Source organism: Carcharodon carcharias, chromosome 12 (assembly GCF_017639515.1).
Source record: "Carcharodon carcharias isolate sCarCar2 chromosome 12, sCarCar2.pri, whole genome shotgun sequence".
Lineage (NCBI taxonomy): Eukaryota > Metazoa > Chordata > Chondrichthyes > Lamniformes > Lamnidae > Carcharodon > Carcharodon carcharias.
The window spans coordinates 60981836-61005072 of record NC_054478.1 but is presented as its reverse complement, the minus strand read 5'-3'; the positions used below and the strand labels follow the sequence as shown (position 1 = coordinate 61005072).

Sequence of the window (23237 nt, the reverse complement as noted above, 5' to 3'; positions counted from 1 at the left end):
GCAGTAGTTAATATATCAGCAGTGCCTTCTGAACCAGGTCATGGAAGGTTAAAATCAGACACATATAACCACATTCAGATTATATTCTTCCATATTAATTTTTAAGATTGATTTTCTCATTAACAATATTCAAGTTATTAGAGTATTAGAATCCATTCATATTTTCTTGTTAGAAGTTTGTACAATCCAAATGCACCTCAATTGGGATTTTATTTCCCTTTCAAGTGCTTTAATTTTCAATTTGTTCTCCTCCTGACCAAGGTAAATACTGGGGACGTGATTTGTAGCATTTATTGGGCATTGAACCACGCTTCAGGAAAGACTTCACAGCCTTGGAGAACATGTTGAAGAGATTTACTAGAATGGTACCAGGGATAAGGGACTTCAATTATGTAGAGAAACTGGAGAAACTGGAATTGTTCTCCTTAGTGTAGAGAAGGGTAATGGGAGATTTAATGGAGGTATTTAAAATTTGACTGAAGTTCAAATAAAGAGGAACTGTTTCCAATGGCAGAAGAATTGATAACCAGAGACCACAGATTTAGGGTGATTGGCAAAAGAGTACGAGGTGGCCTGAGGACTTTTTTTAAATGTTAAAAGCTGTTGTGATCTAGAACACATTGCCTGAAAGGGTGGTGGAAACAGATTCGATAATAACTTTCAAAGGGAATGCGATAAATACCTTAAGGGAAAATAATTACTGGGCTATGGGGAAAAAGCAGGGAAGTGGGATTATTTGGATAGCTCTACCAAAGAGCTAGCACAAGTTCAATGAGCTGAATGGCCTCCTGTGTTGTATCCTGCAATAATTCAATGATTTGTGATTTGGGTTTGCATCAGCTTTCAGGATCAGAGATCAGACGAGAAAAATGTGATATCTAGAAATTGTTTTTCTTCATTTATGTTCATAGGGCAGAATCATCTGTGTCCGCTGGCATCAGGTGTCATGGCAGGCGTGAGTGGGCAATGTGGCGGGAAAGCCAAAAATCGGTTTCACGCCATCATAAAACAGGTTTGCAACCGTCCGCTTTACCCATCAATGCTGGGCTGAGTTTCCTGTCGCCAGACGTTGGGAACTCATTGTAATACATCTGCATATCATTATAAGGCCAGCTCGTCAGAATCATCCCCCCATCATGGATCATCTGATCACGCCAACATGTTTCAGAACAGCATTTAAAAGGCATGCATCTGGTGAGCTACACTTTGAGGGGAACTCGGAGGTGAGTGCACAGTAACGCTATGCAGCACGTGCAAGAGTCGCCTGTTAGACCTCAAGATGAAACTGCATTCAGGTGAGGACACAGGTAAGTCGCATTTTCCCAGCTGGCTTACAGCGCAGTGCTGGGGCAAAGGCTGCACTGCTGTGGAGGCAAGTTGGGTGGGGGGGGGGGGGGGGCGGCAAGGGCTGCCCTGCTGTGGAGATGAGTTGTTTGGGGGGAGACGGGGGAGGCAGGTGTGGGGCAAGGGCTGCCCTGCAGCCGAGGTGAGTTGGGGGGGGTGGAGCAAGGGCTCTACTGTGGTTGAGGCATGTTACGGGGGTGACAAGGGCTGCCTTGCTGTTGAGGCAAGTTGGGGGGTGGAATACGGGTTGTGCTCCTGTTGATGGTGGTGCACGAGTACGTGCAGGGGGAGGTGGTGTGGGGGAGAGATGCAGCCACACATTAAGGAAACCCTGTGTAAAATAACCATTCCTCTACAGCTGAGACAGTTCAGGTGCAGCCACATTGACATGTTTGGAGTCAGGCCTCTAGCTTATCTGCCCACTCAAGCAATGCAGAGGCCTGAAAGTGCCACCAAATGCTCCAGATCTTTACACCCTCAGGCACAGACTGCAAACTAAAAAGTGTTTTAGTGGAACAATTGGGTGACTGGGCATGTTGTACAATTGCCTTGTGAAAGCTGGCCGTAGAGCAGTCACTGGTGGAGGTGCTCACAGATCCTTGCAATGTCATCATCCCATTTTGGACTAACAGGTTAGGAGAATGCAGTGCAGGTTAGGAGAATGCCTGAGCTGAGAGCACAGCATGCAGTCAAATGGGCAAAGCTACTGCAAATCGGTCAGGTAGAGTGGGGCGGAGGTGGGTGGGGTTTTGGGTAGCCATGCAGCGCACTAAATTATGCCCATCCAAGTGGTTGCCAGCACTCTCTGGGATGTGTTAAGGGGCCTTCAGAATTAACCAGAAGAGGTTCTTAATACACATGTCTCTCTCTTTCACTCTACAAGGGGAGTACATCAGGATCATGGAACCTGGTGAACTAGCTATATACCCCATAGCTTACAGAGAGTGAAGACGAAGGAGAAGAATGGAATGGAGGTGCCTGGCTGCACAGAGGGAGGAGCAGCAGGAAGAAGAGACAACTGGGGTTCCAGCTTCTCCTGCTGAAGAGCCACAGGGAGCCATCGCTGGTCAGTGCCTAGCTAGACCCAGGGTCCATAGACGCGGCTATGTCTTTTGCGCAGCAGTCCTGGGCTGGAAGTACTGAGAGGTGTGCATATGGCTGCACTTTAAATATGGCACTTGGTGTGAGGAAACGGAGAGGTGACGGTGCAGCGGGCGAGTGAGAGCCCGTCTGCCATAGAAACGGCATGTTTCCCGGGAATGCATGATCAATGAGGCGGGATTGGGACGATACGGCGTGAAAAGCCGCCATTACGGCCAGCATGTGAAACGTTCTTTTTCCCACCCGCTACCGCACTTAGTACAAATCTGGGATGATTCTGCCCATAGTTTCACTTGTTACTCCGAGCTGTTTTGACTTTGAGCACAGGCAGTTTCAGCTGTTTGTAGTGGTATACATTTTGGGCAAGAATAGCAGTGTAATTATACCTTAACCAACGTTAGGTCTGCATTTTACATTCAATGCAAAATCATTTTCAGGAGTTGCAACGAATATTCTACACTATTTTTCAAGAAAGAATTACACGTATATTCTTAGTAACAATGACTCCTCCCAGAACCACAATAGGATTCTGCCACTCCTCGTCTTTCACCACATTCCATGGATCACCCTCCACAATTTCAGCCACAACCACTGATGCCAATATCAAACACATCTTCCCCTTCTCTTTCAATATTCCAAATGAACTGTTCCCTCTTTGACATCCTGGTTCACTCTTCAATAACCCCAACACCTAATCCCCTTCCCACGGTATCTTCCCATGCAAGCGTTGGAAATGCAACACCTGGTCTTTCACTCCATCTTTCCTACTGTGCAGTGACCCAAACACCCTTTCCAGATGAGTGATTGACTTGCACTTTTTTCAAATTAGTGCACTGTATTCAATGCTCATGATGCAGGCTAAAGACTGTGGGGATAGGGTAATTACTTTATGTATACCTCTTCAGTCTGCTCACGTGCTCCTGAGCTTTTGGTTGCTTGCCACTTTAATTCTCGGTTCCACTCAGACCACTCTGTCCTCTTCCTCCTGCACTGTCCTTATGAGGTGCAATAGGCACCCAAGCAGCAGCAACTCATCTTTCACTTAGACACTTTACAACTTTCCAGATTCTACACTGAGTTCAACAATTTCAGATCATAACCACTGTCCACATCTTTTCCCAGACAGGCGTGGGTAACGATTCTGCTGTTACTATTTATAGCTCCTCTAGACCCACCTTTACTTGTCCTCTTAACATTCCCTTTTGTCTTGAGCCAGCATCGCTTTTTGTCGTTGAATCACTCCTGCCTTCCACCCAATCAGAGACCCTACCTTTTGTTCTTATTCCCCCCTCCACCCCACTTTCTGTACCTCTGCACTTGCTCAAAACGTTTTACATCTCTAACACTTGCCAGCTCTGACAAAAGGTCAATGACCAAAAACATTAACTGATTCTTTCCACAGATGCTGCCTGACCTCAGAATTTAGTCCATCGGCTGGAATCTATGGAGGCGATGGGGGTCTCAAACTCCGGCTGCAGAGCAAGCAAGAGCCCTGCATCACCTCCTTCCGGAAGGCCCGCCACATCATGTGCCACTGAGATGCTTGACAGTGCAGCGGCGTGCCTTTCCCAAGGATCAAGCGCCCCAGGGCCAGGAGTCCTGCCCGCCGAGAGTTGCCACCCAATCAGAGGCCAGCATCTCTATTGAACAGCAGTGCCATGGGGGAGGCGATAGCTGCTGCGGTTATGACACCCACCCAAGGCCTAGGATCATCACTGGATCCTAGGCTACAGGTAAATGATGGTGGGAGTGGGGCCGTGGGGTGGGAGTTACAGAAAATGGGAGCCAGGAGACTTGGAAGTAAGGGCCACTGGGGGGGAAGGGGGTGGCTCTAAGCAGACCTTTGAACAGGGGATACCCCAGGAACCCGCAAGCAACTCCACTCCCTACATTGCGAGCCCCCGTCCCTCCACTGAGTTAATGCCTGTGACCGTGGGATGAGGTCCTTAAGTGGGCATTAGCTGGGTATTTAAGAGCCTCAATTAGCTGAGGGCAAGGTGGTCATCCATGGGGAACCCCACTACAAACCTAACTGGGGTGGAGGTATTTTTTTCGAAGGTAGCGGGGTGTCCATCCTTCAGTCTGATTTAATGGCCCTCACCACAGTGGAGGGCAGAAGATTCCAGCCATTTTGTCTATGTCAGCTCTCTATAAGATCAGCTCAGCTATACTCACTCTTCCACCTTTTCCTCTTGACCTGCAAACATTTTCCATTTGTATAATTGTATGGTTCCCTTTTGAAAGCCACATCTGAATCTACCTCCACAACACTCTCAGACAGTGCATTTTAATTCTTAAACACTTCCTGTGTAACAATTTTTTCCCTCATGTTATTTCTGATTCTTTTGCTGATTACCTTAAATGGGTGTCATCTCCAATTGGAACAGTTTCACCCTATCGAATCTGTCCAGACCCCTCATGTCTTTGAAGATCTCCACTAACTCTCACATTTCTCTGCTTCAAGGAGAACAGCACCAGTTTCTCCCATCTAAGCAACTGAAATCTCTCATCCCTAGAACCCATCTTGTAAATTTTCCGACCTCAGTACTTCTAGCATTCTTTGTTTTTAATTCAGGTTTCCAGCATCTGCAGGCTTTTTTTTCTGCTTTTGTCTTAATAGCATTGTTGTGCCTATTAAGATGACCACTTTCAAAGCTCTATTATGTACTTGCTGCCAGATCTTTGATGGTCCAGGCCATAGTTACTGCCACTGATGACACCACAATCTTTGGTGTGGGACAGGAGTATATGTGCCTCAGTAATTTATACCATGGATCCCTCTGAAGGCATGTAATGCAGGAACTTGTAACTCTAGGAGCTCACGATCCCAATCTGACTATGCCCATACTCCCCCCAGCCGTACCCCCATCTCGCTCAAACCCACCAGAGTCTTAGGGGACAGCCTTGTGACTGACAAATGGAGACTTCTTCCTTTTGGTGTAGAAAGAACATTGGAACAGCTTTGGGGTCTAATCGAAAAGAGGGGAATGAATGCAATATAAGGTTTAGAACAGTTAGAAAAGACAGCGGACAGAAATTGTTGCAGTAGCTTAGATATCAGGGACAATTGGGAAGGAAAATCATTTGATCCAGTGGAAGGTAAAAAATCTATAAAATTACCCATTTTGTGTAGACATCACTAATGCAAAAAAGATTGACATTGTATTTTATACGCATTCAGATCAGCATAAGGAGAATAATTTGTTCTATGACTGGATGGGAAGGATTATTAGAGTACTGGGGAAGAAAAATACTTAATAGAATACTTCAATTAACAGCCATGCATTTCATCAACCAACTCTGACCCGAATTAAACTGAGAAAACCCACAGCTTCAAAGTTGGTTAATATTTCTTCACCTAGTATCAACAAAGGCACAAGATGTAATTCTCATCGATGTCTGCTATATGTAAGTGACGCAGAAAATGAGAAGGGAACGGAGGTCATCGCACCCTGGGAGATGGTGACTACAGAGTGACAACGTTTAATGTGATTTGTGAATAAGAAATACCCAAGACCAGGAGCCAGGTATAACTTCAATGAAACAAGGGAAATAAAGCAAATAGATTCAGAGACGTTGTTCAACAACATTTCAGTAGAAGACAAACAGAATACCTTTAAAGATATAAGGATTGAATTTCCATGTTGGTTCTCCTGATGGTCCAGTGTAACTTCGGCGGAAGATCCACTTAAACACCGTTTATGCCATTTCTCCGGGGTTTCCACCGAAGTTACGGGAGAACCCCTGTGGAAACGAGAATGCAGGATAAATACACTCCCAAAAAAGAAACAATCTCAGACCAAACAAACATGACCCAAAATGATTCAAACAAATAAATTAAAAGTGAGGAAGATGAAAAATGTCCCACACAAAGGAGATGTCACCCACTAGGATTAATTAAGAGATTGGAGGAACCTGTTAAAATGGAGATCAGAGGGGTAAAGATAGAACAGGATAAAGTGTGGCAGCTGAAGCTAAGCATCAGAGTAACAAATGATTTCAGTACTAGATCAGTCAGCGGTGAAAACCAAAGATGCAAACCTATTTTTTGTCTGGATGTCATGGTCTAAAGCACTAAACAAACAACTATAAGGGAAGAACACTATGCATTTAATATATAAAAGAGCTGAGGAACATATCGCTTCAACACAGTTAAGACTATTGAAGTAATCATTGACAAGACAACCCTATGGAAAGGGGAGGGCAAGAATGCAAAGCATAAAAAAATGGCTTGATAAAGACTGTAGCAATGTGTACTGCTGAAATCTTGACCCGGACAGATGAACTTTTTGGAAAGTGCAGTTAGTTTCTGGTTTCTTCATCTGGGCAATTTCAGGCTAAGATTCAGGGAAGTTTTATTCTAAACATAATTATGTGTACATTCATCAATCCTCTTCCCAGTAATTCTCAAGTACTAACCACTTTTCCCTGTTACCCCAGGTACAAGCAAGCACTGAAACAATGAACATTAAGAGTTAAAATTCAAACTGCAAAGCAAGTCCACCCACCTCACAATTATCTCTTTTCCTCCATTACTTTAAAGGCCAGATTCTTCTGAGCAGCAGCAGCGATATGTGGATTGCCACTGCATCCGAAGTTTCTCCCGACCCAATGTTGCTACGCATTTCTTCTTGGTTATTTTTATGGCACTGGTCTAGTCTTTGAATGCATGAGTGAGTGAGGTGGGTCAGGGAGTAGTAGGGGAAGGTTGGTGGGGTAGTCAAGACAGGTCAGGGGGTGCTAGTTGGGTCATCGCATTAGTTGGGTTGGATCGCGGGTTAGTTGGGTGGTCATGGAGTAGTTGGGTCTGGCCGGGGTGGTGGTCAGGTCAGATCAGGGGGTGGTCAGGTTGGGGGGGTTAGTCTGGTTGGGAAGGGTAGTCGGGGAGGTAATCAGGTGGTCGGGGTGGTAGTCAGGTCAGGGGGTAGTCGGATCAGGGGGTAGTCGGGTTGGATTGGGGAGTAGTTGAGGGCAGGGTGGTGTCGAGGGGTCAGTTGTCAAGTTATCCAGGGTGTTAGACCAGATTTTAATCCATTCCTTCACTGTCACTAGATCAAAATCCTGGAGCTCCCTCCACAACAGCACTGTGTGTGTTCCTACGAGTGAACTGCAGCTGTTCAAGGAGGGAGCTCACCATCACCTTCTCAAGGGCAATTAGGGATGGGCAATAAATGCTGGCCTAGCCAGCGATGCCCAAATCCCATGAACGAAGGAAAAATCTATTCAGGTAAGTACCGTGGAACTGTCTGAAGTTTCCAACTCTAACTCAGTCAGAGATTTTCGAGGAGGCTCCCAGGGAGCAGGGGAATTGCCCTTCAGAAGCTTAAACTTCCCAGGCAAATCCCACAAAGGTCTGGATGTTAGGACTTCCACAGGTTCCTGACGCACATCTTCAGTTGTACGTTTGGTCTCTGATGATCCGGAGACCGGAAGATTTTTAGCCCTTTATTTTCTTTGAACTGCGAAAGCAATTGTTTGCCTTGCAATCCTTCTTCTCCTTCTTCCTTGCCTTCTCACTTATTGTTCACCAAGATATCACTTGTGGGCAAAAAAAAATTATATTTTCTGTTCTCCACAATACAGATTGTGGAAATAAGCAACAGGTTGCTTCTTGCTTTCTTTCTGCTCCTGTAGATTCCAGCAAGTGTCTTATCTTGTATGGGTTGATAGGGTGGATTGAGTGTTCGAAACCCAATATCCACATGCCAACTGGAAGCAACCACTGGGGTGAGGTGGGTGGAGGCTGCGGGACATGGAACTTGGGATAAAAGTGAATATCAGTATGGTGTTTGCCAGCAACTTTGAAATCAGCATTGATGAAAAGTTGACACTGTCCAGATTTGAGGGTTGCACAGTCATATTTTATCATCACCTAGGATTGATTAGCCTCGATGTTATGTATCAGTTTGTGAGATTAATTTCAAGATGGACCGTTTTCAATCAAGTGCTCGGCCTGAATTTTATCTTTGGTGGCTGCATGCGATTGGCGGGTCCTGGAGTGGCTGGGAAACTGACCGCTGACCGCGATTTCACGCTGAAAAGTTCAGCATGGGGTGAGGCCGGGAAAACGGCTGGCAATGATGTCACTGTGGGTACGGGTGGGCGCTGCGAGAGAGCTCCCTGAAGGCAGACAGCTGCCTCAGGGAGCTGCAGACCTTCAAATGATGGAGTAAAGGTTTAAAAAAACTTCACAAAAATGTCCATGAATCACAATCAAGCACCTCAAAGTATAACTCATAAAAATGCTGTCCACAGATATTTATTTTTATTTATATCATAATGGATATTTCATCCCGCCATTGGATGAGACCTGATGAAAAATGTAAGGGCTGCCTGGCCAATTCGCCCATCTGTCAGCCATGCGGTTGAACAGGTCACAAAAAATTGCAGACAATTGCGGCAATAATTAGGCTTAATTGCCCTCTTAATTGTCGGTGGGCGCGCTTTCGGCTTTTGCGCGTGCCTGTCGAGCTAAATCCCGGGCGAGCGCGCCTTGATGTCACCGAACGTCATCCCTCACGATTTTACATCCGATCAGGTTGGGCATGGGTGTAAATTTCTGCCCTTGGTCTTATTTAACTAAGCAATTAAGGCAGACTGAAGATGAGCCACAAGATACAATAAAAAAGCAAAATTCTGCAGGTGCTGGAAATCTGAAATAAAAAGAGAAACTGATAGAAATACTCAGCAGATCTTGGAAACATCTGTGGGGAGAGAAATAGAGTTAACATTTTGGGTCTGTAATCTTCCATCAGAATTGCTGAGTATTTACAGCATTTCCTGTTTTTGTTTTAGCTGTGTATCATGTTCTGGTATACTTTTAAAAGTTGTTCCTGTTTATTCAATGCTATATTTCTAAGCTCTGCTGGTTTAAGTCTAAGAAATAGTCTTTGGTGGAGAACTTCAAAGACTTGTCAGAAGTCAAGGTGCTGTATAAAATTTGTTACCTTTTCATCATAGCCATTTCTTCAAAAAAGTTGGTTTGTCAAACAGACTCAGCCTTCGAAGTGTGTTGGCTGCACTTATCATTTTAGAGATAATCTTCAATTTATTCTAGGTAATAAAATCTATAACCTAATGTTAAAACATAACTACTAGGTCTGCAATTGCCTGAGACTGTTGTTGCCTTTTTCCAAAAAGGTACCAACATTTTATGATTCTGGTGAACGGAAGGATTCCACGGCATTATTCAAAGGAGTGCAGGAATCTCTCCCAGTACCCTGTCAAAGGTTTCCTCTCAATCAATATAATATTAAAAAATAGACTAACTGGTCATTAATTGTGGTTTATGAGAATGGCCACGTTTCCTTACCTAACAGTCACGGCAATTCTCAATAATTTACTGTACGTTTAACAGTTGAAGATATTTCTGAGACACATGAGAAGGTTCTACATAAATGCAAGTGTTTCATTTTGATTTTTTCAGGTCACTTGTTATTAATTCACAAATCACTTCTTTTATTTCAGCTTCATTAGTCTGTTGGAATCAACAAATTATCCAAGCCAGTATCTTGCATTCAGTGTTTCTAGGTCTTATGGAGACAATACAAAACACCAAAAATTAATTGAAGCAGACACTATGCACAGTGCTACAGGACATGTGTGTTCTGCATGTATTATTTCCCATTCTGGCTGTAAAGAACCACATCTATTCAGCAAGATTTTACTATCTTTACTAAATCTGTTACAAAACAAGAACATGCAACTACAGTATTTAAATTACTTTCAGCCTTGAGAAACTTAAGGCGGAATTTTCTGTGTCCGCTGGCCTCATCTGTGTTTGGCAGCGTGAGCAGGCAAAATGGCAAGAAGGCCAGAAATCAGTTTCACGACATCATGAAACGAGTTTTCAATTGTCCGCTCTACTCGTCAACGGCGGGCCGCGTTTCTTGCCGTAGGATGTCAGGAACCTCATTGTAATACATTTGCATATTATTATAAGCCCAGCTCACGGGAATCGTCCCCCCACATTGGATCGTTCGGGCATGTTGACGTGATTGCACTTCGCTCGGGACTTCGAGGTTTGTTTGCCTGCATTCGCAGCCATCAGCACCAGGCTTCGCAGATGGCACCTCATCACTTTTAGAGGGGCTCTGAGGCCAGTCTCTACCTACCAGACCAGCTAGAAGGCGGGGCTCGGTGGGGGGGGGGGGGGGGGGGGGGGGGGGGGGGTGTGGTGCTTCTCAACAGCTGCAGGGCTAGGGCTTGCTTGGGGAAGGGAGAGAACTGTCCTCAGGCAAGGGAAGAGGCTGCAGGGTGAGGGCTGTACTGGGGAAAGGGGTATCCCAGGATGCATGTAGGGGCACATGTTGATTTGTGTTAGCGTTGTCAAGATGATGAGTCTCCAGAGGATCTGAGGCCAGATGGAGATGCGAGGGTGTGTGCGCGAGAGTGAGATGCCAATGAATGTATGATGGGCATGAGAGAGTTTAGAGTGACTTCTGAGCTGCATTGGCACTGATCACCACTGCCATTGCCTACAAGCTGGAGTGGTAATGTTACTGCTCCTCCTCCTGTGGCCAGAGTGGCGGTAGTGAATATCATGGCTGGAGTGCACAGCGTCTAAAATGTGCTTGAGGGGCATGTCATTAAACTGGGGGACTGCAGTCCTCTTGCCTTTCGGGGCCATGTCTTTTTTGCAGCAGTCTTGGGCTGGAAGTACTAAGAGATGTACGCACAGCTGCACTTTAAATGTGGTGCCCGACGCAATAAAGCAGCAAGGTAATGGCATGGCAGGCAAGTTGGAGCCCACATCAAAATGGCAGTGTTTCCCGGTAATGCATGACTAAGGAAGTTGGGTTAGGATGATACAGCATGAAAAGCCGCCACTGCAGCTGGGAGATAAAACGTCCTTTGTTCCCACTCACTACCGCACTTCACGCAAACCTGAGATGATTCTGCCCATGAATTTATGCAGTCCTCAATTTGCCTCAAAAGCAGTTCATCAAAATGCAAAAGTCTCCTTGCTCAAGCAGACTCCAAGTAGAAAGCTGTCAATTAATACCAGTATAAAGGTACTCTGACAGGCCTCCTGTAACAGATTCTCACCCTCTCAATATCAATTCCAATCAATTCGCTTTATTTCTTGCTCACAGTAAAATATTACATTTCCAACACCTAAATGATCTTTACATTCAGCACTGTTATGATCCCAACTGATGTTACTACTGAACAAGTCAGATCCCAGGGTGGAACCTGGCCTCATAGACCCTAATTTTAATTTTAAGAAACATGGAGAGTAGTTACTGAACAGAGTCACAGGAGTCTGCTGATGAACTTTTAACAACAGAATAAATAATCTATTAAATAAGAAACGATGATCTATATTACTCCTTCACTAAACTATACCTTTACAGATCTACACACAAATTCATAAAGACAACACAATTTATAGTTTCTATCCTAAACGTGAATACTCATGATAGGTAGTCAGCACATATAAACTGATAGATGAACTATGGTCAGACACACCACACTTCAAACCAAGTGACAGGTGCCAGGCAAAACAGATGCTATGGAACTCCCCAGATGCTTGTCATGCCATGAGCCAACCGGTCTCACTGAGATTGCCTTTCAAACGAGGGCTTCCAATCTCCATGTTCAAAGAACTCACTTTGGAATTCTCTCCCAAATGATGCTTTCACTCGCACATCTCCAACAAGGATCCAGCTCCAGGGTTTCAAACTCCTGTTCTGACATTCCTTTCCCATGGATCCCTGTGTGCATCCATGCTTCACCCTCCATGCACACTGTCAGGTATTTGGTTGTGCCAAGAAACTCACCACTGCTCCAAAGGCCTGTAGTAAGGAGTCACCAATCTTTGGTTGTCTCCTCAGATCTTCTGGCTTCTCACAAGCCCACCTCATTCCAAGACTGCTCCCCGCAGCTCTGACTCTAATTTGGAGCCTTTATCCTCTGCTCCTTACTCTTAACTTCACTTGGCAGGACCGGTTTCTGAATTCTATCCTTGTTCCTTGGCTTAACTGTCTTCCTGTGACCTTTTTCTCTACCACCCCCTGTTTTTTGGGATTTTCTTCTTTTCATTGGGATCTGACCCCTGCAGGTCCTGTCCTGCCTCTTCTGGCGCTCTCTACAGAATGGTGTGTTCATCTGGGTTACCTGACCCTCTTTTTCTCTACTGTTTCACTTTCTTCCTCTTCTTTCCCTTTTGCGCAGGAGTAGAGCTGGCTTTCAAAGTTAAAAAAAGACAAAATGCGCACGTATGCAGGGCCGTTTACTGGCCTGGAAACAAAGAAATGTACCAACTGCAGAAGCCGTAGATTGTAAAAAAGAACAATCTGTGAACGTGTGGCCTTTTCAGGGCCAGCGCAGGCGCAGAGACCACTGAGGCCCAACGGGAACTGTAGTTCTCAGCCTCCAAAGCCCATATCTCCATTTTCAAAAGGTAAGTTCCAGCTTTCTTCTTCTTGGGTTCATCAGAGCACTCATTAGAAAGAAACATAGATAATCCATTCAGCCCTTTCAAACCTATTCTACCATTCAATTAGATCATGATCTGTGCCTGAATTCCATTTACCCACATTTGCTCCATTTTAAACAATTGACCAAAGTGGAGGTGACTCAACTGTTTTCAACAAGGTGGTCTGTAATGTAATGTGGACTGTATTGTAGGGGTTGGATACTATTCGGTAGCTCTTAATGAAGTGTTCATAATCTTAAGTAGGTTAACTGTATATATTATTAGCTACAAGAACTATGTACATATGTACAGTAAAGGTTTCAAGCTAGGAGCTGTTTCCATGCTTGCTTGTGCACATAGCTCTGTCCTACACTAGACTGACCCCTAGGTTCAGGTCATGCATTCTATTACATCACTGTGTGTACGATACTGTACTCAGTCCCACATTGACCCATGTGCCAGACCCTTATACTACATGTTGTTTCTGTTTAAGAAAAGGCACAATAGCAAAGGTTTTGCTCTAAAATGCAGCTTTGACAAGCCGTTCACAAATTCTTAATAAAGTACTAAAGGGGTCATGTGATACAAACAAAAGGCTTAGCTTTGAACTGCTGTACAGGTCATGGTGTTTGCATAGCTGTTAAAAAGGCAATACCATTTCACCAAAATTTTCAAATGATCAAAACCCAATATTGCAATACAGGCATTGAGAGTAATTGTATATTTTGCAGTGTCAAAGTGGCTGGCTGAGCCTTACTGGATGCAATATGTTACCATTCATTACTGCCCCAGTGACGAGACCAGGGTTTGAGCCCTTGCTCACACTACCCAAAAAATGAGAATCCTAATATCTTAATCACTTATTAATGCGCTAGGCTCAAGAAAATGTAAAAAAACAAATCTAGTGAAAATGTACACATTGTTATACTGACAATAGAGTTAGCAAGAAGTTCAAGTGCAACTTGAATCATAAATTTTATGGTTTTAAAATATTTCACAACCACACCGAAACAAACAGATCAGCCATGATCTTATTGAATGGTGGAGCAGGCTCGATGGGCCGAATGCTCCTATTTCGTATATGCATATGTTCAAAGTAATCAGGCAAACTTGCATAGCAAATTGCTATTTAGTCAAGCTGGGATATAGCAAACAAAATGCATTCAATGCATTAAACATAATGGATATGCTCACATATGCATGCACACAAAACTGCTAGAGAACCTGTTACTCATAACAGGCTACCTTCAATATTTTACAAATGAATACATATTTTAGAAGAATGCAGTTTTTATAAAGATAAAATGGATCAATCTTTTACACTTATATAACAATACTAATACTATTACCTTAAAAAGTCGAATCACTGTCACCCAGCATGTCCTACTCTGTTCATCTTCGGCACAAAGCAACTTCAGATCTCTGGTACCTCCTGATTTGTGAAGCTGGAAGGCCACAGCAAATTGTTTAGGATTATTGCATACCTTAATAATAATACCTGCTGGAATTTAAAGGAAAAATCACTAAAATACCCCTAAATTAAACCTTATTCCTTTATCGCCTTCAATTCATTTGTATTCAGCTAATGGATATTTTAAATGTAGTTATTCCCGGGAAATAATTTTTTTGAAAATTCAGAGATAATCTTAGCCTGCAGTTTGCATTGTACCTCAAAACGCACATTATACAATGCAGAAGGAACTATTCTTTTATATTTTGTTCCAGTTTGAGGAGAACGACACATTTCATTTTACATGATAGCTATTCACATTTGCAATAAAAACAAAAAAACTGCGGATGCTGGAAATCCAAAACAAAAACAGAATTACCTGGAAAAACTCAGCAGGTCTGGCAGCATCGGCGGAGAAGAAAAGAGTTGATGTTTCGAGTCCTCATGACCCTTCGACAGAACTTGAGTTCGAGTCCAAGAAAGAGTTGAAATATAAGCTTATATTTCAACTCTTTCTTGGACTCGAACTCAAGTTCTATCGAAGGGTCATGAGGACTCGAAACGTCAACTCTTTTCTTCTCCGCCGATGCTGCCAGACCTGATGAGTTTTTCCAGGTAATTCTGTTTTTGATTCACATTTGGAACTTGGTTCAACAGAAAAGTTGTACCTTGATACAGAATCCAAAATTTGTTGGGGCTCCATACATCTTCCTTCCTGATGATAACAGTGTGTAAACATTGCTTTCACTGAACTCGGCAACAAACTGTAAATGTCTTGGTTCCTGTGATTATGACAGGAAACTAGTTAATGCACAATTAAGAAATGAGTACATTTTAAATGACAAAGAAACTTGTCTTGACCATCAACATATATCTTTTAACTTGTAACAAATGATCAGAACCATTAAATGGTAGGTACAGGAGAACAAGTATTCCCACTTTAATAAGGCGCAAAAAGCTTACAGAATTGACCAAGCAGGGTGAACGCACTGTAAGTGGCATCTTTGTAACTGATTTCTACAATGGTGGAAAATGTTCATATTTAATGGCTGGCTATAGACAGTTGCTACCATAGGTGTGAGCTGAATAAGTGGTGAGGACTGAATATAAGATGGCCAATGATGCATGGTTTCTAACCAGGAGGACACTAGCCCAGATCTTCCAGTAAGCGGTGGAGCAGGAGTGCACGCCACTGCCCTTATTTAAAACTGTGGCCGTGCCTTTTAACACTGGAGCCTTTGGACCTTCCAGTCGCTCCTCCAGTTTCAATTCATTGACGAGCAGCCTGTGGAGGCCAAATGGAGATCATAATTCCAGTTTATCATGAACTGAAGGCAAGTGTCTTCAGTTCATTGGTTTGAAAGGTTTTTAAACGGACCTGTCACTCCCAACAGAGTTCAGCCTCCCTGTCTTTTCTAAAATTCATTCATGGGATGTGGGCATCGCTGGCTAGGCCAGCATTTATTGCCCATCCCTAACCCTTGCTCAGAGGGCAGTTAAGAGTCAACCACATTGTTGTGGGTCTGGAGTCACATGTAGGCCAGGCCAGGGAATAGGGTGGGGGCGTCTTTTTGGTTTTTCCAGAACAATTTCTGCTGTAGGCCATCCCAGGGAAGGACAGCAGATTTCCTTCCCTAAAGGACATTAGTGAACCAGATAGGTTTTTATGACAATCAGCAACGGTGTCATAGTCATCATCAGACTTTTAATTCCAGATTTCTAGTGGATTCAAATTTTACCATCTGCCATAATGGGGTTCGAACACATGTGCCCAGAGCATTAACCTGGGTCTCTGGATTACTAGTCCAGTGATCTTACCACTACACCACTACTGCAACCCCCAGTACTGCTCAAACCACTCCACCCAATGCTGCTCACCCCCAAATCACCGACAATGCCCACACGCCTCACACCTCTGTTACTGCTCAAACCCAACACCCCCAACAACGCTCACCCACAATTGCACCCCTGACAATGTTCAACCTCTCCATTGCCTCTGTTAATGCTCACCCCTCCCCACACCCCCAACAATACAAACTCTACTCCCCGTACCCCTCCTCCTGACAACACTCATTCCCGACCCTACCTATGCACCCCCCCCAACAGCCGGACAGGAACCGGGGATTCAGGAAGGGGGTTGCAGGGGCAGTGTTGGGAGTGGTGGGGGCAGGAGGGGGTGGGGGGGGGGGGGGAGGTGGCGGGGACGGTGAGCACTTTCAGGGGATGGGGGGTGACAGATGGAGGGTGAGCATTACCAGGGATGTTGGGGGGGGGGCAGGTGGCAGAGTGAGCATTGCCGGGGACGCAGGGGGGGGTGGTGACGGGTAGTGAGCACTGTTGTGGGTGGGACAGACGCATGAGCATTGCTGGGAAAGCAGGATGGAGGTGAGCATTGCCAGAAATGCCAGTGGGCGGGGGAAACATTGTCAGGGGGCAGGAGGGGGGTGAGCACTGTCAGGAGTGAGAGAGGGGTGAGCACTGTCGTGGGCGCAAGAGGGACATGAGCATTGTCGAGATTGCAGGACGGGCATTAACATTGTCAGGAATGCTGGGGGGTGGGGGGGAGCATTGTCGCAGGTATGGGAAGGGATTTAGTATTGTTGGGGAAGTAGGGGTGGGGGATGAGCATTGTCAGGGATGTAGTCTGATGAGCATTTTCAGGAATGTTGGAGTGGGTTAAGCAACCACTGAGGGGTGAGCACTCCATTGATTGGAGGGTGAGCTGGGTCAGGGAGGAAGGGTGGCTGAGCATTGTTCTGGGATGCTGGGATAGGGTGGGGGTGTCTTTTTGGTTTCCCCAGAACAATTTCTGCTGCTAATCACTGACCTATACCCTGAGATTAACAACAAACAGATCTAGCAACTCAAGAATGGGCAACTGTGAGGCATTGTAGGCCATCAGCAGTAGCAGCAGAATTGTACTCAACCACAATATGTAACGTTATGGCCTGGCATATACCCCACTTTACTGTCACCACAAACCCAGGGGATCAACTCTAGTTCAAATGATGAGTGGAGGCCATGCCAGGAGCAGCACCAGACATGCCTAAAAAAATGAGGTGTCAACATAGTCCTATAACACAGGACTACTTACGTACGAACCAGCATAAGCAGCAAGTGATAGACAGGGCTAAGCGATTCCACAAACAACAGACCAGATCTAAGCACTGCAGTCTGGCCATATCCAGTCATGAATGGTGGTGGGCAATTAAACAACTCACTGGAGGAGGCGGCTCCACAAATATCCCAATTTCAGTGATAGGGAAGCCCAGCGGATCAATGCAAAAGATAAGGCTGCAGCATTTGCAACAATCTTCAGCCAGAAGTGCTGAGTGGCTGATCCATCTTGGCCTCCTCCGGAGGTCTCCAGCATCAAGGTGCCAGCCTTCAGCCCATTCGAATCAGTCCATGTGATATCAAGAAATGGCTGAAGGCGCTGGATACTGCAAACGCTATGGGCCCTGACAATATTCCGGAAATAGTACTGAAGACGTGTGCTCCAGAACTTTTGCCAAACTCCTAGCCAAGCTGTTCGAGTACAGCTACAACACTGGTATCTACCCGGCTATGTGGAAAATTGCCCAGGTATGTCCTGTACACAAAAAGGAGAAATCCAACCCAGCCAATTACCGCCTCATCAGTCTACTTTCGATCACTAGTAAAGTAATGGAAAGGGTCCTCAACAGTGCTATCAAGCAGCACTTGCTTAGCAACAACATGCTCACATCAAGGCAGTATGTGACCAAGTGTGGCTTCAAGGAGCCCTAGTAAAGTTAAAGCCAATGGGAATCAGGTGAAAACTCAGCACTGGTTGGAGTCATACCTAGCACAAAGGAAGGTGGTTGTGGTTTTTGGAGCTCAATCGTCTCAGTTCCAAGGCATCACTGCAGGAGTTCCTCATGGTAGTGTCCTAGGCCCAACCATCTTCAGTTGCTTCATCAATGATCTTCCTTCCAACATAAGGTCAGAAGTGGGGAAGTTCGCTGATGATTGCACAATGTTCAGCACCATTTGTGAATCCTCAGATGCTGAAGCAGTCCACTTCCAAATGCAGCAAATCCTGGACAATATCCAGGCTTGGGCTGACAAGTGGCAAGTAACATCCGTGCCACACGAGTGTCAAGCAATGAATTTCCTACAAGAGAGAATCTAACCTTCGCTCCTTGACATTTAATAGCACTGAATCCCCCACTATCAACATTCTGAGGGTTATCATTGACCAGAAACTGAACTGGACTAGCCATATACATACTGTGGCTATAAGAGCAGGTAAGAGGCTAGGATTCCTGCAGCAAGTAACTCCTGACTCCCCAAAGGCACAAGTATGTTGGAATACTCTCCACTGACCTGGATGATTGCAGATCCAACAACACTTAAGAAGCTCGACACCATCCAGGCCAAAACAGCCTGCTTGATTGGCATCCCATTAACAAACATTCACTCCGTCCGCCACCGACGCACGGTGGCATCTGTGTATACCATCTACAAAATGCATTGCAGGAACTCACCAAGCCTCTTTACGTTGCACCTTCCAAACCCATGACTGCTACCACCTAGAAGGACAAGGGCAGCAGATACCTGAGAACACCCACTTGGAAGTTCCCCTCCAAGCCACTCACTACCCTAAATTGGAAATATATCACCATTTCTTCAGTGTCACTGGGTCAAAGTCCTGGAACTCCTTCCCTAACAGCACTGTGGGTGTACATACATGTACAGCAGTTCAAGAAGGCATCTCACCACCATCTCCTCAAGGGCAATTATGGATGGGCAATAAATGCTGGTCTAGCCTGCAATGCGCACATCCCATGAATAGATAAAAATTGATCATTCTAATTTGAAAAAAAAAAATAGCTTTCGTTTCTGATGCAGCGACAGCAAAATTTACTTAATGCATTTGCTGGAACATACATTGTGGTCAATCAATTTAAATATTATACTGTGCTCTTGGAAATGAGTTACAGACATTCACAACTATAAAGTCTGATGATACTGAAAGAAAATATACAGTGATTTAATGGATAAGGCATAGAATTAGCTCAGAGGTAGATAATTCATAGCAAGTTATAAAATTGAATTCAATAACTGATACTTTCTGGCTGACAACTAACAAAAAATACTAAATTCTGTTGCATTGCTGTAAATATCCAAATGAATTCAAGAAAGGAAATGTGCCACTCCTCCCTGGCCTACATGGAACTCCAGTCCCACAAGGTACCGTGTCATATTCCCCAAAAGGCCGTTGTAAATGTTGTTACGCAAGAAGACAACCCACCACCTCGTCAAATCAATTTAGAATGTACAATTAATGGGGACTTGCAAATGTCAGAAAAATCTGAAATCTATTCTTCAGAGCTAATTTCTGCATATGAAAACAAACGTATGGCAATCCCCATAGAGACTGAGAACTTTTTAAAAAAATTGGAACTTCCACCGAGTGACTGAAAAGATCAGAAGACGAGATAAGATTCGAAGTTTTAAAACTTTTACTGTACAAAAGAAAACTAAAAGCAACATTGGCTAAACACTAAAATAAAAACAAAGTGCTGGAAATACTCAGCAGGTTATGACAGCATGTGGAGGGAATCAAGGTTAACATTTCAGGTGTGACCTTTCATCAGAACTGGGAAAAATTAGAGATGTAATAAGTGTTGAACAAGAGGTGGATGGGACAATAACAAAGAGAAGGTCTGAGATAGGGTGAAAGCCAGGACAGATTGGATACCAACACTGTCGTGGTCAGATACATCTGAGGTGGGCAGTGAAGTGAGAATGAGGTCAAGTAGATTTTATCCCCTTTTGTTGCTTCCTTGAACATCTGCCACAGACTGTCTGGCAGATGTGTCTTTCAGTGAGTAGGGTGGTGCTACTGAGCCATGCCTGTTGATGGACATTGACGTCTCCCACCAGAGTACATTCTATGTCCTTGCTACCCTCAGCACTTGTTCCAAGTGGTATTCAACACGCTCATCAGCTAAAAGGGCAGGGGACTGGGGGTAATCAGCAGGAGGTTTCATTGTCCATGTTTAATCTGATGCTATGAGACTTCATGGCATCTGATGTCTATGTTTAGGGCTCACTGGGCAACTCTCTCCCAAATTTATATCAACATAAATAAACTCACTCACATCATTCTTTTTATGAGAGTCTGGGCTCTCAGACAGGCATGCAGAATGAGGTTTGGCCGAGAACCTAGATTCCCGTAAAAGGGTTAATATTGTTGACAGATATGCAGAGAAGTGAAAATGTTGCTTGATTGACAACTTGATGTTATGATAAGCTATTTTTCTGTGATCTCTTTTGACAATGGCTTAATGCTTATTTGCTCAAGTTAAAGAGCTATTAAGTGCTTAGGAATTCTGTTATCTGATACTTAAAAGGTGTATTTGATTGACATTTTTATAAGGTTGCAACAATAACTTTTTTTTAAAAAAATTATGATTTGTTGTTTCTTAAGCAGTTCCACACATGCCATTGTTACAGAATGTATCCTGGGTGAATGGGCTTGGAAGTATCATGAGTTGGCATGGAGGGTATGAGGGGTGATTAGAGCATGAGTTGACATGGAGGAGCATGATAACACCTTTTGATTTTACCTTTCAAAAGGTTCTTGAAGCCAGGCTATGGTCCATGACTCCTCTGAGGGACTGTGAACCATGAGTCATGGAGAAGCTGGCCCGACTCCATAAGAATTGCAGGGGTGGGGCTGGTAGGATATACCCACCCTCACAATGGAACCAGCCAGGTCAGGAGCGCAGGTTTCAGGCTCGCTACCAGCACCCCTATCCTGTGTCATTGAAAACTGGGAGGGGCTGGGAATAGGGGCACGATTCCCAGAATGGAGTCCGGCCACCATTTTGAAATGCTTCTGGAATCCTTACGACGCTGTGACAATCCAACCCTTATTCTCCAATCTCCTGGGAATAAAAGTCAACATGCCACTTCTCATTGCTTGCTGTACCTGCAAGTTAACTTACATCATTCATGTACAATGAACCACCCAAATCCCTCTGCGTAACAACATTTAGCCTTTCATCTTTTAAAAAATTTTATTTTTCTATTGTTAGATATTTCCAAATAGTTAATATTTGTTGCAAAAATATTTTCCATTGTTAATTTGCACTTATTTATTTTGGAGAAACATATTAATGCTTTGGACCACAATTTTCTGAACCAAACTATCTGGAACAAAACTGTATCTCTACACGACACTTATTCAAAGTTTAGCTGATTCCTTCCCTGAATGGAGTTTGTCAAGTATTTTTCAGAACATAAATTTCCCTCCAAAGTTATAATGGGTAAGATCAAGGTCAATATATTCAATTTATCAGTAAAGTAGCTCTTCATCAAAAATTTGAGAAGTTAGAGGAAAATATTGGCTAACAAAGGGCTCATGTGATTAAAAAAAGGGAAAAAACAAAATTGGAAATCTAAAAACAGAAAGGAAGCAAAAACCAGAAATTAAGATAAGAGGGAATCTGATTAGAACAAAGGAAACAGCAAAAGCTATTATAAGTGCAATAGGAGTAAAACTACGGTTAACACGGGGGTGGTTCCACTTTGTTACAGCCTCTGGAGAGACCAATAACATTTTAAAAGAAATACAAACTCCTAGTTAATAGCTGAATGAGATGACATGACAGTATGAAGATTTTCACTGTAACAAACAGACTAAAATCACTTTTGACTAAACATTATTTTTTGTAGGCAACTTATACTATGGGCAGAATCTTCCCAAATTTACTCTAAGTACAGCAGCAGCTGTGGAAAATGTCATTTAATCTGCTGGCCGCAAAGGTGGGTTTTTGCGCTGTATCGTTCGTTTCTGGGTGCATCCCGCCTCATTAATTATATATTCATAGGAAATACTCCGGATCGCTGGCAGATGGGCTCAGATTTGCATGCCACACCGTGACCTCAGCACTTCCTCGTTCTGGGCACTGTATTTAAAGTGTGCCAGAGCACAACTACTTCGTATCTACAGATCAGGCTTTCTCTAGGCAACAGATGGCCCCGAAAGCAAAGAAGACGGCAGCCCCCAAATATAGGATGCTTCTCTGGGGTGCCTGATAGATGCAGTGGAAGCTGTCGTGAAGTCCTCTATCCTCGCTCTGGCTGCAGGAGTTACCAGTGGCAGTGGCGGCCAGCACCACCACAGCACAGGGGTGGTCAGCCATCCAGTGCAGGAACAGGATGAATGATCGCATCTATTCCTCCTGGGTAAGTCAACCACCTCATGATTCTCAACCCTCACACTCTCAAACCCATTACACATCTACAGGGATCTCTCACCTCAAGGGACAACACCACTAATTCTCACATACACACTGACATCTCCATCAGCTTCATATCCCCTGGAGCTCACATCCTCATCCCATCCATGTCTCTGCTCACCACACAAACATTCCACACACTGCCATGCGTCCTGCTCACATTCTCTCCAACTGTTTCCATGCAGAATAAGCTGGCTCACAACAACAGGGACAGGTCCCAAATTGTGGATGGAGTGGCCAAAATTAAGCCCCTTGCTCACTTTGAGGAGCATGCTATTCTGCTGACTGGTGAGGACACGGACCGTGCCTGTGGCGATGGTGAGGTCGGTGGTGAACATCCATATGAGGATCCTGCACCACACCATCCCTCACTCAACACAACTGTGAGTGCTCTCTCACCTGCTTTTGACTCTGCTGCTACGCACTAATTATCTCTACTTTGGTTCACAGGGAGCTCTGCCAAGAGACCAACACCCTCAGCTCCATCCAGGTCCTCGCCTCCAGCCAAGAGGACACCACCTCCATTGAAGAGCTGGAAATAGACAGCCTGATAGACCCCCACAATGCTTACCCACACCCTTCACTAGCACAGAGATATACACCTTGGTGGGACCTAAATCTAAAGCACGTTTGGGTTCACAATCTGGTG

General features: G+C 44.4%; 1 protein-coding gene across 5 annotated transcripts in view; it reads right to left on the bottom strand.

Moving 5' to 3' along the window:
• The window catches only part of grb14 (growth factor receptor-bound protein 14), a 143626-nt gene that overhangs the window by 31572 nt on the left and 88817 nt on the right, over positions 1-23237 (bottom strand). For 4 of the 5 annotated variants that reach the window (XR_005944594.1, XM_041201158.1, XM_041201162.1 and 1 more), the window contains exons 6-7: positions 14984-15097; positions 14215-14310 (exon numbers count right to left, since the gene is read on the bottom strand). The exons of the other annotated variant lie outside the window; for it this stretch is intronic. Coding sequence is in view for 3 of the 4 variants with exons in the window: in XM_041201158.1 (XP_041057092.1) it covers positions 14215-14310; positions 14984-15097 (210 nt within the window). In the remaining variant the exon portion in view is untranslated. The remainder of the gene's footprint in view (positions 1-14214; positions 14311-14983; positions 15098-23237) is intronic. 5 annotated transcript variants of the gene reach the window in all.